We start from the raw sequence: 16,648 nt of genomic DNA on the forward strand, positions 1-16,648 counted from the left end.
GTTATCACACATTGTAAATTCCATTTTTCTTTCAACGTGTTTGTTCAATTGAACAATGGACTGTTCGTTGATACTGTACATGTTGCAAAGGATATGATAAACAGTATTGGAATTTTAAATTCACCTTTTTGCGAAACAAATTCATCCCTTTGCAAATCAAGTACTTAATAAGAAATAAAGAATTCCGTTTAAAAAGATGCAAATATTTTTTAAAAGTAATTGTTTAAAAATACACTTTTATCTAAAAGTAATTGTAATACAAGTTAATAGTAATACAAGTACTACTTAGTAGTACATATCAATAAGAAAACATCGATTACATACATGGAATCAAATCGAGAATCTAACCCACTCCCAACCTTTAAAGCCGCCAACAGGTACTTCAGCGGAACCATTGCGTGTGTATTTTTTAATAAAATACTTAAATAGAAGTACTTGATTTGCAAAAGGATTAATTTAAAGTGGCAATACTATGCATGTAAAATACACGTTGACAACAGCTCGCGAATCGATCCAAAAGTGGCGGTGTTCGTTAATTTCTTCTTTTGTTTTTCTCTTTCGAAAGAAAATTAAACAGGTTGCAAGGCATGTACAGCGATGTTGACGAGTCCAGTTTAATAGAGGCAGCGGAACCGGGCTAGCTTTAAAAGACGCTGCCAGTAGACAGTTACCTTCATAGTAGGATCGGTGAAGTGATCTAGTGGTACCTGTTGCAATCAGCGATATGAGGGTGGCGTGTGTGCTTACGGTGAGTGAATCTGTCAATACGTAGTGAAATACGCAAAAACAGTCTCATAATAATTATTTCAATCTCATAAAGACAAATCGTAGTTGATAGGAAAGATAGCTTTAGGAGAACATCTTTTGAATGAAACAATGATGATGTTTTATTTCTCGTGTTACGCTTTTTACAATTGCGACGTAGTAATCGTGACATTCGGTAAAATAATTTTTTTTATGATCGTAGGTTTGTGCTGCTTTATTAATGTCGAAATTGATCAGCGCGGAAACCGCGCATTCCAATAGGTACGTACGTACCATCTTTAAACCCTTTAACCCCTTAAAACGCTTCGTGATTGAAAAGTGTACGGAATATTTTTTCTAAACGCAGACAGGTAGAAGCTGCGAAGGACGATCTACCAGAAATCAAAGCTGAAAACGGCATCAATGTTAGTGAAATAACGTTCACCACGGTCCGACCGCATATGGTGTCTACAGGACAGAGAATGTACTTGACCGTTTATGCTACATCGCACAAGAAATATATAAAACCCCATCCAAGTCGAGCAATGATATTGAAGCTGCGTGGTCGGAATCGTTTTCAAGTAAATCGGCGTCGGAGGCAACTTGAATATCCTGGCGGCAAAACGAGTGGTCGTTTTGAGAAATCGTATAAGCTCAGTCAGAGCCACGTCGAGAATCATCAAATAGAGACTATGCAGGGACCAGCGGAGGCTTTCGACGAAGGAGCGATTCACATCGAACCGATATATCGGATAACCAAGAACAAGAACGTACTCGACATGATCGCGAATATATTTCAACGAATAATCGAGCCTCCAAAATCGGTTGGCCCCCTCGTTGGGCCCTTCCACTTTCCTGGAGTGGGTGACAAGGTGTACATAAGACTCCTGGATACGGTTCAACCGGATAATCTGGTCATACGATTGATTATGCGTTCACCAGTCGCAGAGATCGAGTCGCAGTTCGAGAAAAATATTCTCCCATCCAGCGAGGCGATAAAATACGATATCCCTCTGGCCAGTCACCAATTTCTTCTGCCAAAAGATGAATTAATCGGCTCGCACGAACAACACTGGGATGTTCACTCGCATCCTCCGAATAGTTCGTCGCCTTCCAGTAAGGACGTGGTTAAAGCTTCGAAATTTTCGAGTCAAAAGGTTTCGTCTGGGCGTAAGAATGGTCGCTCGAAAGTTGGTTCAAAGTCGGTTCGCTCTTTGAGGCCAGTTCACAGTTTGGGAACGTACAAAAACGTATACGTACACTTGAAGCAAGATGACTTAAACGGTGTTCAAAGAGTCGTCAGACTCAATGAGAGGCATCCATCTTTGGCATCATCGGCGAATGACTACATTAACTCTGCTCCTCGTTTCCAATTGGCTAATAAAAGCCACGATGGACAACGTTTTCGATCGAGCAGTGTTCAAAATTCGTTCAATCCTGTGAATATTTCGTCTGCAGAAGAAGTAGCTCGATTTAAATCATTTTCAAGTCCCCAAATGGTCTCGAGTCGCCAGATTCCGATCTCAAACAGTCGACAATTTCATTCTAAGAGTAATTATAACGAATCCACTCTTGGTAGTCGCAAGTACAGCATCGAATTCACAAGCAAGAAGATGAAGTACCTCAACATGGACGGTAGCGTCGAGTCCGCAATTGAAGAAAGCAGCGAGAAGAGATACAAGGACGTTGAATTGGGACCAATTTTTTCGAACAGGTCCATCGATCGCCAATGGACACCGATTACAGGAGTCAATAACTACATGAATGAAGGAATCGCATCATCGTTCAGTCGAAAAGAGGAAAACGGAAATTTGGAAGAAAGAACAGCTGAAAAGAAGAAACACGAAAGCGCTGCGCTTATGGCGGTGCATTTACGAGACGCCACTGCGAATAAAACTGGAATAATGTTTGAGACGGAAGAATCGAGTTATTGTTCGCAAGATGAAGACAAAAGTAATAGCTCCAAATCTAGTTTCGATGAACAGCACAGAGAAACATCGAGCGCAATTATTAATAATTCAACCAGTAATGTAGAAAATGCGTCGGGCATCGAATCGATCGTTAATCCGATGTTGCAATTGTTGCAGTTGCAGGGGGCGCAAAGAATCTTGACGAATTCGACCGAGACAAAGAGAATTTAAATTCAGAGGCAGGAATTTATTTTAGTTTAGTCTTTAATTGTTTCCTCTCTTGTTATCGTTGTTGACGAGGCAGTATTGTCAATTTCACTTGTACATTCTTTACGTTAGTTTTGTTTAGTTGCACTAGGTTTTTGTACTTTTTTTTTTGAAATATAAATAAAAGGAGAATACTTTTATTCGAATAAAATGTTACCAAGTAATCGATTTGTTGTCTTTTTGTATTTTCTAAGAGTAGAAATGTGGAGCCATTAATTTTAAGAAGTTGATATTACTCGAGGTATTTAATTTTTGTACAACATGAAATTTAGATTAGAAATTAATTAGAACGCGCTTGAACAGTATTTATTTTGCTGATTTCATTTATTATATTAAATCTTTTAGATAATTTTTTATTACATAAGTTATTAATAGTATAGAATTTGCAACTGAGAGAATGCCGAGGAAAGAAAGTTACTGATGAAGAAAAATATACCATCAAATATAAATTATAAAAACAAAATGCTCACATTCCTCAGATAACTGCCATTATAATTATTTTATGACCAAAGTAAATTTGGTTATGTTCGAAGGACAAAGTCACTTTCTTTCATATGATTTCGAATTATTTTGGCGCAATCATAAGGTTTCGTACAATATAAATATCATTGTAATCCGATGAGAAATTACAGAGATATAGTAAAGTTATTAGATGCGAAAATCAAAAGAAAAATTGTCAACGATTCGAGAATAATAGAAGTACTTTCGTAAAAGCGTCGAAAAATTATGGAGGTTTGCGCGGATTAACCGATTCTTCTTTTATCATATTATGTTTATCACACGCGTGTCATATGAATATATTCATGAATATTTTCTTGCCTGGTTTAGGTTTTCCATTTCGTCCATTTTTCCAAGCATTTTCCGAGCTAATTCTAAAATTTCTCAATTATCGATTCATTTACAAGCATAATAAGTACAATAGATAGGAGAGTTCGTGACTCTATTCGTAGGTTTCATATTTAATTTAGTTCGACACTCGAATTGCACGTTCAGTTAACAAACATTGTGGAATGGAAAATGTCGCGGAGAAACGCGGAGAAATGCGAAGAAAAAGTGTTTCTTATTCGTGTTGATTAATACCGCGTTTTAATAAATTCGACATCGAACTAATTGAGACATTCATTACTTCCCTGATCGGACACAGTTCTATCATAAATTTCCCTTAATAAAATTCCCTTAGTTCTCCATGTGTTAATTGCAGAATGATTAACAAATTGATTCAGTATTCAATTTATTATAATTCGTTTCGAGATAGCGATAAAGTGAAATGCGAGCCTGTTTACAATATATGGTACACGGATCTTAACACTCGGTTTAAAGCCGATTCCAGCTGGTAAAACGCGCGTACGAGAATCTAAAAGAAAAGTTCGTGGCGCGAATCCCGTGTAAAAGTCTATTGTTCGAAATGTTAGAAGATCTGGTCGTGCGCTCGCATGGTGACGGCCCATATGGTGAAAAGTAGAAAGGTGAGAAGGTAAGATACACGTGTTGGAATTTCTGTACGTTGAGAGGGGTTTCTCGGAACAATTTATGGAAACAATTTCGTCTCGATAATTTCAGTTGCATGTATATATACGTTAGATTCATCGTGGTCATGCGCAGATGCTCTCTGATTTTCAAAGTGTGTGTTCTGAAGGACTAAGAAGAAACGAAGAGATTTTGTCGTCATTCATTTAGAATGAGAACAAAATTTTTGGTACCAAATACTACTATGATTAATTAAACAACTTGTTGTCCGATGCCTTTTCTAAATTCAATATTTAGTAGCCGTTAATGCAGCAATATGTCATTCAGTTTAATTATCGAAGAACCGTTGATGTGTATTAATAGTACGTTCTGTTTATTTCCCTTTTTATTTCTCTGTGTTAATAATAGGAAATTATTGTAAAAATTAATTTCTAGTGTTTGATTTACTGCCATCCACTTAGAATGAATAAGATCAAAAATTTTTGTATTACGAATAAGTTAATAATAGAATATCGTTGTAAAACGTAATGTGATTCTAGTGTTCAATTTACTATTCTCTGTTTCAGTATGCATTCGCCGCACTGGCGTTGTTTGCGTTGCTGCAGCGATTTGCAGAGTCGTCAGTATTTGGAACCATTTAATATATTTAATTAGCGTTATTATTATTATTTCGAGGACAGGAATTGTATTATAATTTTCTGTTACAGAAAAAAGGTTATCGTGCATATTCCCTATCAAGTACGGAATGTGAAACACACGCATACGGTTTACAAAGTTCTACCGCATTATCATGAAGACGAGAAAAAAGATAGTTGAAAGTTAGAAGTTTATTAGAGATAGATTTAGAGTATGATAATTAGTTAGACAATAAGGAACAAATGTAAATTACAACCCAGCGAGTAACCAATAGATTCAAGCAGTATTGACGTTGAAGCAATATTCTATGTATAAAAGATTTATTTAAAATAATAATAAAACTCTATCCCCTTCTCTACATTGATTATTAATCAATATATTTATTTGCCAAGCTCATTACGTTACTTTCGACGCTAAAAGGTAGAAAAAATGTGAGACACACAACTGTAATCACAAAAAACTATTTCCGAAACTTTCAAAAGTTTCTATCCCCAAAGATAATGAAAAAGTATCCAAATAATGTAAATTGCGATTTCAAATAGCAAAAACTGTCGAAACAATCGCAATATGATTTCAAGCGCGTATGGCCACGGACGGTAAGACCCAATTTCCGCGTGGCAATGAACTTCCACGATCACATTGCCGCGTTTTTTAACGACATGGCACTCGAAATGGATTGGCAGATGAAGCGTATCTCATCGGAGCGGCGAAAGTGCTTGATGGTCCGTAAAATTTCGCGTGCAATTTCGCAGCTTAACAGCACTCGTGACTAAAGAGTGGAATATAAAGGAGAAGCATCCTCGACGACGTTAAACGACATTGAACCGCGAACCTTGGAGTTTCTTGCTTGTCATTCTTGCGTTGGAAATTATGGTACAGTATTTGCATTTTAAATTCATCCTTTTGTAAATCACGCACTTCTACTTAAATACTTTATTTTAGAAAACATCAAATGTAAACTATGTAGTAAAATATAAAAAATCTCATTCAAAAAGCAGATACAGATATTTATTTAAAAGTAATTACCAGTTCGTTAAAGTCAGAATATATTATGTAGTCATAATTATATAATTAACAGTATGCATGTATGAAAATTGTCTGTAAATATAATTTATATATACGTACATAACTTGTACGTATTCTGGTTCTGTTATAGCAGCTACTGGTGACTTAAAAAGAGCGGGTTGTTATTGTTTTTAAATAAATATCTGTACTATTTTGAATGAAGTTTTTGTTTCTTATTACCTTAACCTTCTCCACCCTCCCCCGTGTCGTTCTTTTTTATTATTTTTTTTTATTTTTTAGATAAAATATTTAAGCAGAAATAGTTGACTCTTTTGCAAAAAGGTGATTTTAAACTGCCAATATTTCAATGGAAAAAATAATAAATCTTGAGCATTGCCTTTGCCAAACAAAAATATTAAATATCGTTTCATGTGAAAGATAATTGACGTAACAGTGTTACCAGTTTAACATCTTCTCATTTCCCAGGAAGTCTTCAACTATTTGTACTTTTTTCTCCTGAATCAAATCGCGATCTACGGAGCGTCTTCAAAGCAGTAAGTAAATAATTCAGTCTGAAACGTTCATCGAGAGCTTGAAGCGTTCAATGTGTCACGCTTTCTCTAACGAAAACGAATGTCGATTAGCGAACGTCGTACTCTCTTTTTCGCTTGCAACAGTTGCGCTCACTTCCTTTCGCTCGTTTTCAGCGTGCATTTCAAGATATTGGTGCCGGATGTACTCAACCACCACGTTCACACGCGGCTTGTTCTCGTTCACCTTCACAAGCCAACTTTGAAGATGCCTAAAACCCAATCGAAATCCGTGCACCACTCGAATTGGAGTTCTTGGAGTTACGGCCGCCATCGCGATTATAAGTACAAGGATGACATCGAGTCTGAACTCGACCACGAAGACCATCGCATAGATCAGAAGAAGAAACAGCACGCAAAAGATCAACTCGAAAACGAGAAGAAACGTCGAGATAAACATTTTCCCAAGTACGACTATCATAAAGATTCTTATCAGCCGCCATCTTACGTTGAGGATAATAATTTGGAGCAGAAGAATCATAAACAGAGAGGATTCTCTTATGTGGTTCAAGGGAACGTGAAAAATTTACCTCCTAATACAGAAAATATCTCTTATAACTACGAAGAGGGGTATAGAAAGGGTTTGGAAACGGAAAGTGGACACATTCGAGCGGACCAAATGCATAAGTTTCACGATCATCACGAAGAAGAGGGTGAGGTCGAGAGTGGAGGGTTTAAGGAGAATTTTGAAACGAAAACCGATGCTGGAAGGTATTTGTTGGACGATGTAGATTACGAGAATACTAGAGACAAACGTCGAAGAACATGGTCGAAGATGTACGAGGATTCGTAGAGTTTAAAGCGTCGAGTAATTGTTCGTGAAGTGTATAGTTTTGTATATATCGTTTGAATTTACTGTTTTTGTAATTTAGAGAAAAGTACAGTATTGGTACTTTTAATTCATTGTTTTGCAAATTAAATTGATACTTTTCCAAATGAAATTCATCCTTTTGCAAATCAGGTATTTCTACTTAAACATTTTATTTAAAAGAACACTAAATGTATGTTTTCTTCTTGATATGACAAAGTTATTGGATTATTATAAATAATCCAGAAGAACTCTCTTGTTTTCTTTTCCTAAATATTTAAGTAGAAGTGCTTGGTTTGCAAAAGGGTAAATTTGTTTTGCAAAAAGGTAAATTTCAACCGGCAATACTATAATATTAGGTACAATACCGGAAAATTCTGTCCGATAAATCAATTCAAGTTTCAATAGCTTTAAACGCGAGTGATCATTTGAGACATAATATGACTATCTCTCTTTATCATTGCGTTTGTACAGATGTGTTCGTTTAAATTAGCGGAAACGCAAACGTCTCGTACAATTAAGAAGTGAGACGCGATCGTGTAAATATGGCTATCGATAAAATTCACTTTATACAAATTGACACTGTATTTTATATGAGTTCCGAGCTAGGCTGGAAAATTCTGTCGCATCCGCCATATTCCCCAGATCTAGCAACCTTCAATTGTCACTTGTTTCTTTTCTTGCGAAATTTTTTGGGGAAAAGAACATTCAAAACTGAAGCAAGCAAATGTCAGCCAAAACACTACTCGAGTTCTTCGCCTCTAAGCACAAAATATTTTTCACAAATTGCTATTGCGCTGACGAAAGGTCACAAGTAACGATGAAAATAAGATTACTATTGAATGGATAAAAAATGTTCTATTTTTTACAGTAGATCTAATACAAAGTGAGAGTGATCGGGGTGAGTTTTCAGGTACACACGCAATTTATTCAACTTTCTCGCGATGTAGTTATACAAGGACTATTCGAGTTGCAGTGAACAATATACAGGCAACAAAGTGTAACATTACAAAAAAAAACAAATAAACGTATAACAATATTTACAAGAATAGTACAATAGATCGATGAGAGACTAGGACGAGAGGTAAGAGGCAGGGCTACGAAGCCGATCAACACTCCCCTGGAAACACCAGTCAATAGATGAAATATTGTATAAAACAGTGAAGAAACTAATCACTTTAACGTGATCTTTCTTAACCGTTTCTTAACCGAGTGCTACGGACTTTTGAAGATATTCAACCGAAAAGTGCCATTGCAGAGTGATAGCGCTTCTGAACTGCTACGTCTCAACTGTTTATCTATTTACCAGTAGAGAATCTTGCGTAATCGTTGCTGTGCTATGTTTAAATACGTGCAGTCAATTTGGCTCTTCTTATCAAGTAGTTGGTACTTTTAAGTAGTGAGAAGATGGAGAACGATCGCGTCGTCTGGCACTCGGACGGTTAAACGCAAACCGTGCAAAAGTGTCGTGTGCTTGGGGAGTGATTCTTGGTCCCTTGAAACGCGGTGGCTCGAGTCCGTTAACATAGAAACTCTTTTCATATTCGACTCGAGGCTAGGATTAAACCAGGACAAAATGCAATAATAAACGAAAAATTCGAGTAAAAAACGCGCTTCGAGCAACCAGTCGACCTTTCCCGAAGAAAGCTACCGTATTCCTCCCAACTGGTGCGATCTGATCGTTAATGGCCGCCCCAATCTTCATGACCACCGGCACCGAATCCTCCGCCGCCGCTGATACCGCCTCCTCCAAGTTCGAGTCCGTGGCCACCGGCACCGTAGCCTCCACCGATGTCACCACCGCCATATTCGATGTGGCTACTGCCGCCACCGCCTCCGCCACCGCCGCTATATTCGATGTGGCCACCACCGCCACCGCCTCCGCCACCACCGCTGTATTCGATGTGACCACCACCGCCAAAGTCGTGACCTCCGCCAAGCTCGTGGCCGCCACCTCCTAAATCACCGCCTCCAAAGCCACCACCGTGACCACCCAAATCTATCGGATGGCCGACGGTGTAGCCCAACACTTCGTACTTATCGCCACCTCCGCCACCGTGGTGGATATGTTTGGTGATCGTGTGCGTGTGGTGGATGGTCTTGATCTTGTAGGGCACGTGAATTACCACGTGGTCGCTGGAATGATTTATCGGATGGTTAAAGATCGTCTTCAACTGTTTTTAGTTTCGCTGTTTTGCTGTTCTTATAAAAATCGTAGAAAGTGTAGAATATAGTTTCTTGTTTGGCTTAGCGGTGGTCTTCGAGATTATTTTGTGGTCGTGGGAAATGATATTTGCGAGTTTGAAGAAACCCTTGCCTGGCAGTGATCAATCATTGTACTATGATCGATAACGTAATAAAAATATTTCGTATGTGTCAACCGTTTCAAAAATGTCCATTTCAATAGGAAATTTTGGGGCAACATGCGTTTCTAAAGAAGTTTCGAGAAATGAAGAATAAGTTCAATCAATTTTGATGTCCTCTTAAATAGTTGATCGTTTCAGTCAGGAATAAATCCATACTTGTTAAAATAATCGTTAATTTCAATGATTGTGCACACAGAAACCTTCGATTTCCTAGGTCATCGGACAGGAAGAAACCAAGTCGAGCAACTGGTCTTGTTTATCCTTGCTCTTGATGGCTCTCGAGAAAAACTGAGTACCGACAAGCGGGAACTCATGGTGAAAGTGTAACAAGTGGATTCAGTTGCGGTTCGTTGAGCGTGTTCTATCGATTTATAATTGAACAATTGCTTCCGCGTGGCTACAGACTGTTTCATTTAGAGTTCGAATATTGGTTGTGGAAAAATGTAACTTACTGTCCGCCATGATGCCCCGCTGAAGCCAAGCTGACTACCGCGACAACCACAAAGACGGCCTGAAAAAGATTAACTAATCAGAATGCATAGATTTAAACGCTTGATAGTAAAACTTTCGCTCGAAGAGATATTTGAATAAGTTTAGATTGTGTCTTTCTAAAGCGCATTTTCGTGTATTGATCCTTTGGTCCCCATGTAATGGCGTCCTCATAATAAATACTTGGTGTATCTAAATTTTGTAAATTTTATTTTTTGTAAGCGTTGTCGTCGCATTGATTTTATTCGACAATTGTGTGGACCTTTCTTGTCAATTTCCTTGTTATCACGGAACAAAAATAAAGATTTTCTTTCCAGTAATAAATAATTCGTGGCCGCAAGTGTAAACGAGTATACATGTATTTGTTCAGAAACATTTCACTGAGACAGATTTGTCAATGATACTAATAATTATTAATTTACTAATAGAAATTGTTCTATTACAAGCCAGAAAGAATTTAATGGGAAAGCGATTTGTCTGCAATTATACGAAGTTGTCTTTGAAATAATGGCGGGAGGTAACGCGTTAAAATTCTGTCCCGCGAGTAAACTTACCGCGATTTTGGTCATCGTGTTGCGCCCTCGAAAGCCCGTTCCGTTTTAAACCGAGCGTGAAACCAACGCTAGCAAACGCAGAAGAACTGAAGAACGGTGGAGACCGGCTGCCGGTTCCTTGTTCACGATACAGTTGGTGGTTTAAGCCGCGGTTTTGATCTGCTGTCGGTTCTGCAGACGACCGGTGCTTTTATACACGTACGTGATTCGACTCGGATAAGAATGAAAGGGAATCTTTAGCAGTCGTAAGCCGAGCGCGCGTGAAAGGAGTCGGAGAGTTAACGGAGAATACGTGGCAAAAAGTGGAGAAGCAGCCCCTCCACCGTAGGCGCTGCTACCCTTCACCTCGATCCGTCGTTTTGCTTGTTTTCCTCTTTTTTTTTTTGCACGGAGAGGCCAGATCTGTTCCGATCCAGCCCCCGCGCGTCCCATTGCCACCATCGCGAGACTACGTTCCGTAGTCTTTTTAATGAAAGCTTGACTTGGCCGGGTGAACGGCCAAGATCAAGATCAACGTCGTAATACGAGGTGGGTGCTCTCGCCGGCGTTTCACTCGTTTCTCGCGTCTGGGAACGAGGAGAGCGAATGCGTGTCGGTTTTTACAGGGAGGCGATCGCGTGCAGTGAATGCGATTCTTCTATGGAGGACTATGCACCTGATCGCTTGGAAGCATTTCCTTTTTTTCTTCATCAGCACTTTGAATTCCGAATTATTTGTCAATTATCTTTGGTAAATACTTGCTACTACTTATAATGTATTAGAAATTTACTTCAAAGTATAGTTCCACGCACGCACATCTTGTACCATAAAAATGAAATTGCCAATAACATTTAACGCAAATGAACAAAATAGTAGCATAGAAATTTATACATAGAATTTTAATCAATATTCTCTTTTCCCAGAGGCCGTGGTCTCGATCTGAGATGACGGTACGGGTGTGGCAATCCCTTGGTGCTCTAGCCACATGATTCATCAGTAGAGAATTTTGCGTTATTGTTGTTATGCTATTCTTGTGAGCGTCGGAAGTTAAATATAGCTTTGGAACTTTATCATAATTTATATTTATGAAACTAACTATGAATTTGTTTCTTTTTTTTTGTTCCTTTTATTTACCGGCCTTATTTTCTTGTCCTTGTTTTCATAGTGTTTCGTTAACAAATTGATCTTGGAAACGTATCTTATTTAAGATTTATGCGAGGTGTGGAATGCGGTTCGAAGTCAAGGTTCGAAGGACTGTATCGATCCTAATCTCATTTTCAAGAATTTCAAGATGTTATGTTCCAGGAAAGTATTGGTTCAATCTTTCTATCAAAATTCACGAAAGATCCTCAAACTTTTTAATTTCTAATTCTCTATTGGATAGAAAAGATATTCAGTCTTAGATCAAACCCACTAATTATTCAGGATTGCTTTGTATGATGCAGAACAACTTAATGTCGAAGTGAAATGCATTCATCGATCTCATACCACCGACGGAATGCGAGTCGGGTCGGCGAACGAAGTCAGCGCTGTCATAATGTAATTACAGACAGTAATTTCAGCTTACGAGTTACGGCTACCATCGGGTTTCTCTTGTCGATAAGTCGCATGAACTTGCACCGCGAAGTCAACTAAAAATCGTTATTATCTTCTACGTAAATTCAAATCTAAATCTAGGATCAGTAGTAATTAAAAAATGGTAATTGCGCATTAATTGTATCAACCACGATTTCGAAATTTCTCGACTAACACTCGACAATCACGCATCACCATCGATGTACCAATTTCATTCGAAAAAATTCCAATATATCACGAGAACGCATAACGAGCAATCCTTGCTTGACGACTTAATTATCGTATAACTCGATGTTTCGTTCCGAGGACACTTTCCAAACATTTGCATAACACCTGTTGTTGGACAATTACCAGTTTTGTAAACTGTCTGTGCTGAATGAAACAGGGAGAATGGATTTTGAGGAAAGTCTAAACGTCTACTAAACTAGACGAATGCTAACGGAAATTACTTCCATTCGCTTCTATGTTGCATGGAAGAATGTTACACATTCTAGCTGGTCGAGTTGCCAGCAGAAGCGAATCGTGACATTGTAAATTAGCGAACAGAGACTGGGTGACGCCTTTCGAATGTTACGTGCATACTGTGGCCCTGTTACGGTTACGATCCGTTCTGAACTTGATCTTAAACTCAAGTTCGAACGGGGAGTGTCACGTCCTTAGCTTCGGCTTGCGCTGTTACTTGGTTTGGATACCGAATTCAACTATGTATTATATTTATTGATGATGATCTGGTGACGTATTGAGTAACAATGAGTAGAGTGACGAAGGCAGAAGAGTCTTAAAGAAATCCAATTCTATATTTTTTCCATATTACTTACTGAATGATTAGAGAGTAATTAATTATTATTAAAATAAAGATTCGCTGTTTTATCTTTTATATTTTATTGTTAGCCGTAAAGTGCATATTTAGATGTAAAATAGATATTTTCCATTTCTTTTTAATTTCCATATTCTGTTTTTCTACAGTTACTTCCGTTCATTTCCTTACATTTTTCTTTTTTATATTTTTACTGTCACTACATATTTTTTTATATTTTTCGTACACACAATTGTATGGAAAAACGTACAGAGAATAAGAAATGTACGAGATAAAGTAATGTACGTCTAAGCTTGAAAGTCAGTGGATCGCAAAATCATTGTGAAAACGCATCTGTTTCTTCGACTGAAGATGCTGTTTCACCAAGTCGCGCTGAAATGTACCCTTTTGCGAAACCGAATCGTTCGATCTTCGAGACAAGAATGAAAGATGGACGCGTTAAACCATGGTCGTAAGTCGATCCGTTCCAAGATCTCGGGGCATGGTCGTTAGACGATAGGAGAAAGGAAAACCAATCGCCTCGTAAAACGTTACAATTGCGCTTGCGTTGTGTGCATTCCAGAGGAAGGCAGCGTGAAAAGAGAGTTACGGACCGCGGGACCGTGACAGTGACAGTGACTGTGAACTCTCTACTCAAGGAATTCCATTTCGACCCTTCGCGCTTGACGACTTTTATCAGTAGTTAGAAAATGATTTTATATACAAATTAATTTACAAAAATGTTACATTTGAATATATTATCTTATATATTGTTATCTTTCTTTCGTTGGGAAAGGATTTTATTTTCTACTGGTGTTCCGCTAGGTGTCTATTTTGAGTTATTAGAGTCTCCTACTAGAGAATTATTAGGGCATCACTTTCGGATTCGCTATTATTCCGTTACTCTCATTTTTTAATAGTTCAAAATTAAATTCATCTTCGTTCGAGCTAATTTCACATCTGAAATCCATGTTTGTAGTGCGTCAGAAGTTAAAATCAGTCGATAGGCTGATTTGAACAAACCATGAGTGAAAGGCATTCACTCTTATTTTTCACTTTATTTTACATAGGACGAAGGGTGACGATGGAGAAATTGCCCCATCGTTGTTCCGGGCTATTTGAAAGAGTAACAAAACTATTAAGAGTGTTTGGTGAGTAGTTTTCTTTGTATGACCAATTAGAGCTGCAGTGTGAAGTTTATTGGACGACAGACACTTTCTCTATTAAATTACTATTGAAAATAGGGTACAAAAGGAAGACGTTAGAAAAAAATCCGTGTTTGTAGTAGACTTTGATGGAGGAAAAGTTTATGAGTATCCCTTAATCATGTTTTACTGTGAACATCGTTAGATGGGAAATTTAATGCAGATTCAAAATATATTAACGGTTGTTTACACACCAATTTTCTAAACTTAACTCAACTTAAACTATAGCTTAAATAATTATACAATTCAGAATCCTGAAAAGAACTTGGAAAATTTAAACTGAATTATATGTTATTATAATTAACACTAGGACCAGCCGCAATAAAATTATTCAATGTCTTTTTCTTTTCAAATTAAATGCAGCGATAATTAAGTAATGTAAGCGTGAAAATAATTGAAAGATCATTTTAATTTGTAAAAAACTATTACTATGTAGAGAATTCGTAAGAATGAATTTATAAAATCTCCACTGGAACTTTATTACGAGAATCTATGTATGTATCTCGAAAGAAAATTCTAAACGACTCGGCTGTTTTTAGGTGGTCTAGTATTCTTATATCTGCGCGCGTAGACCTTTACCTTGATACCCTTTTTGGAGAAGGTAATTTCACGAAAACGTTGCCAAGGGCCCCTGAAAAAGACAATCACCGAACAGGTGAGGTTCGTGACTATTTTTTAATTTAGACAGAGCGTATCCTTCTCTAAATTTTAATTTTTATAATACATATTCTCTAATAATATGTTTAATATATATGTATATATAAAGTAGAGAGTTTATAGATTGTATGATATTATATTATATATAATTAATTGATTATATCATATATTTTAGTTTAAAATATTGTTTATTCTTATTTAGAATTTGTTATATCGATGATTTATTGTCTTATAATTATTCGTTTGAAACACCTTTTAGAATCATAGAAAAAAGTAGAGAAAGTGAGAAGTGCAATTTATGGATTTATGAACAGAATAATGATAAATAATGATGATAATTAATGCCGGGGAAAGAAGTACGGTGGTACGTTGAATTGGTATGAGGCAGATCTACGAACTGATTTGGATCACAGCCAAAATAATTAACCGATGATAATGAAAATTTTTCTTCCTTTTTCTTTCGTTAAAATTTACGATTTATTGGTTTTTCGTTTATAAATTAATGGCACCTGTAAATCGAGACGACAGACATTAGTTCACTGAATGATTAATTAAAGGACAGTGCAGCTCGTTCTTTTGTTGTACTTTCGAAGGCGAAAAACCAGCTGGTCAAATGGATTATTCGAGAAAGTGGATTTCGATATAAAATTGACCGAAGGAGCAAGAATTTACAATAATGTAATAAGAACAGCTTGTTGAAATTCCCCGGAAATTTGCCTCAGAGCTTCCTTTCTCCGTTTCCATTTTTCTTGGCATAATAAACGACAATTACACCAAGTCTCCCGCGAAACATCTGACTAATAACAGGCTGCTGCGCCGTGAAACTAGGAAGTTCCTTCTCTGAGTCACGGTTAACTGTTTAAACTTGCTCGCCAGTTTTATTGCATTTTTAACGACCTTAGCGACTCCATCGGCCGTCGTGGACAGTAGAAAGCGACATGATGGGCCTCGAAGACCTTTATTTTCGATCTCTCGTTAACCCATTCACTGCCAGGTAATTTATTTAGGATTTTGTGATGAATCGCGACCAAGTCGTAGCTAACTGTTTTACTACAGACGTTTAGTACGAGATATCTTGTAGTTATCTCGGCAGAAATGAATCGGTTGATCTGTTATTTTCATGTTGCGATATTTCGAGCTTTGCAATTTCAAACTATGCCGAAGGACCACTCCAAATTAGGTCTTGGAGACTAAGTATTTGGTTTCATATTCCATCTGCAATACAATACTAGTATCTATACGATTTTATATTTCCAGACGACTCAAACTATTCTACGTTCCAAGTGAATTTAAGTTTTTGGTGTTCTATGATGCTAACTACGCTTCTATGTTTCAAATGATTTTGTGCACAGTTCGAAAAGTTCGAAAATCTACAACTTTTAACTAAGTCGTTGGGAGCAACGAAAGTGGCAACGAAAAGTATATAAATAAATCAACCAAAAAGTCTGTTAGCACGATAAAGCAGAGAAAGCTGAATTATAAGGACCGGGAAACTGCACGTACCATGGTCTCAAAAAGTTCTTGCTGCTCTAAACTGAACTGAACTAAACTAAGAATTATTTAGACATGAACAATAAATAAATCAAGATGGGGGTGAGAG

The 16,648-nt window shown here is 37.4% G+C and overlaps 2 protein-coding genes across 2 annotated transcripts; one reads left to right on the forward strand and one right to left on the reverse strand.

Moving 5' to 3' along the window:
• The first annotated feature begins 4,369 nt into the window (after window positions 1–4,369).
• Window positions 4,370–7,412, forward strand: LOC143428901 (uncharacterized). The gene is made up of 4 exons (XM_076904170.1): window positions 4,370–4,387; window positions 4,955–5,011; window positions 6,516–6,583; window positions 6,737–7,412. Exons 1-4 carry the CDS (start codon window positions 4,370–4,372, stop codon window positions 7,410–7,412), a joined length of 819 nt encoding a protein of 272 aa, XP_076760285.1.
• Window positions 7,413–9,034: 1,622 nt separating this feature from the next.
• Window positions 9,035–10,888, reverse strand: LOC143429352 (uncharacterized). The gene is made up of 4 exons (XM_076904917.1): window positions 10,837–10,888; window positions 10,246–10,304; window positions 9,340–9,563; window positions 9,035–9,306 (listed from the first exon to the last, which is right to left on the reverse strand). Exons 1-4 carry the CDS (start codon window positions 10,849–10,851, stop codon window positions 9,110–9,112), a joined length of 495 nt encoding a protein of 164 aa, XP_076761032.1. The 5' UTR covers window positions 10,852–10,888; the 3' UTR covers window positions 9,035–9,109.
• Between the last annotated feature and the right edge of the window lie 5,760 nt (window positions 10,889–16,648).

The sequence above is a fragment of the Xylocopa sonorina genome, chromosome 11 (genome assembly GCF_050948175.1).
Source record: "Xylocopa sonorina isolate GNS202 chromosome 11, iyXylSono1_principal, whole genome shotgun sequence".
NCBI classification, from domain to species: domain Eukaryota; kingdom Metazoa; phylum Arthropoda; class Insecta; order Hymenoptera; family Apidae; genus Xylocopa; species Xylocopa sonorina.

Excerpts from the sequence above, each read along its gene's own strand:
- LOC143428901 (XM_076904170.1), top strand. Across the intron at positions 5,012-6,515 it reads AGCGATTTGCAGAGTCGTCA|GAAGTCTTCAACTATTTGTA; the intron begins GTATTTGGAACC and ends CTCATTTCCCAG. Across the intron at positions 6,584-6,736 it reads TACGGAGCGTCTTCAAAGCA|CGTGCATTTCAAGATATTGG; the intron begins GTAAGTAAATAA and ends GCTCGTTTTCAG.
- LOC143429352 (XM_076904917.1), bottom strand. Across the intron at positions 9,564-10,245 it reads GCGGGGCATCATGGCGGACA|CGACCACGTGGTAATTCACG; the intron begins GTAAGTTACATT and ends AAATCATTCCAG. Across the intron at positions 9,307-9,339 it reads AGGTCACGACTTTGGCGGTG|GCGGTGGCGGTGGTGGCCAC; the intron begins GTGGTCACATCG and ends GTGGTGGCGGAG.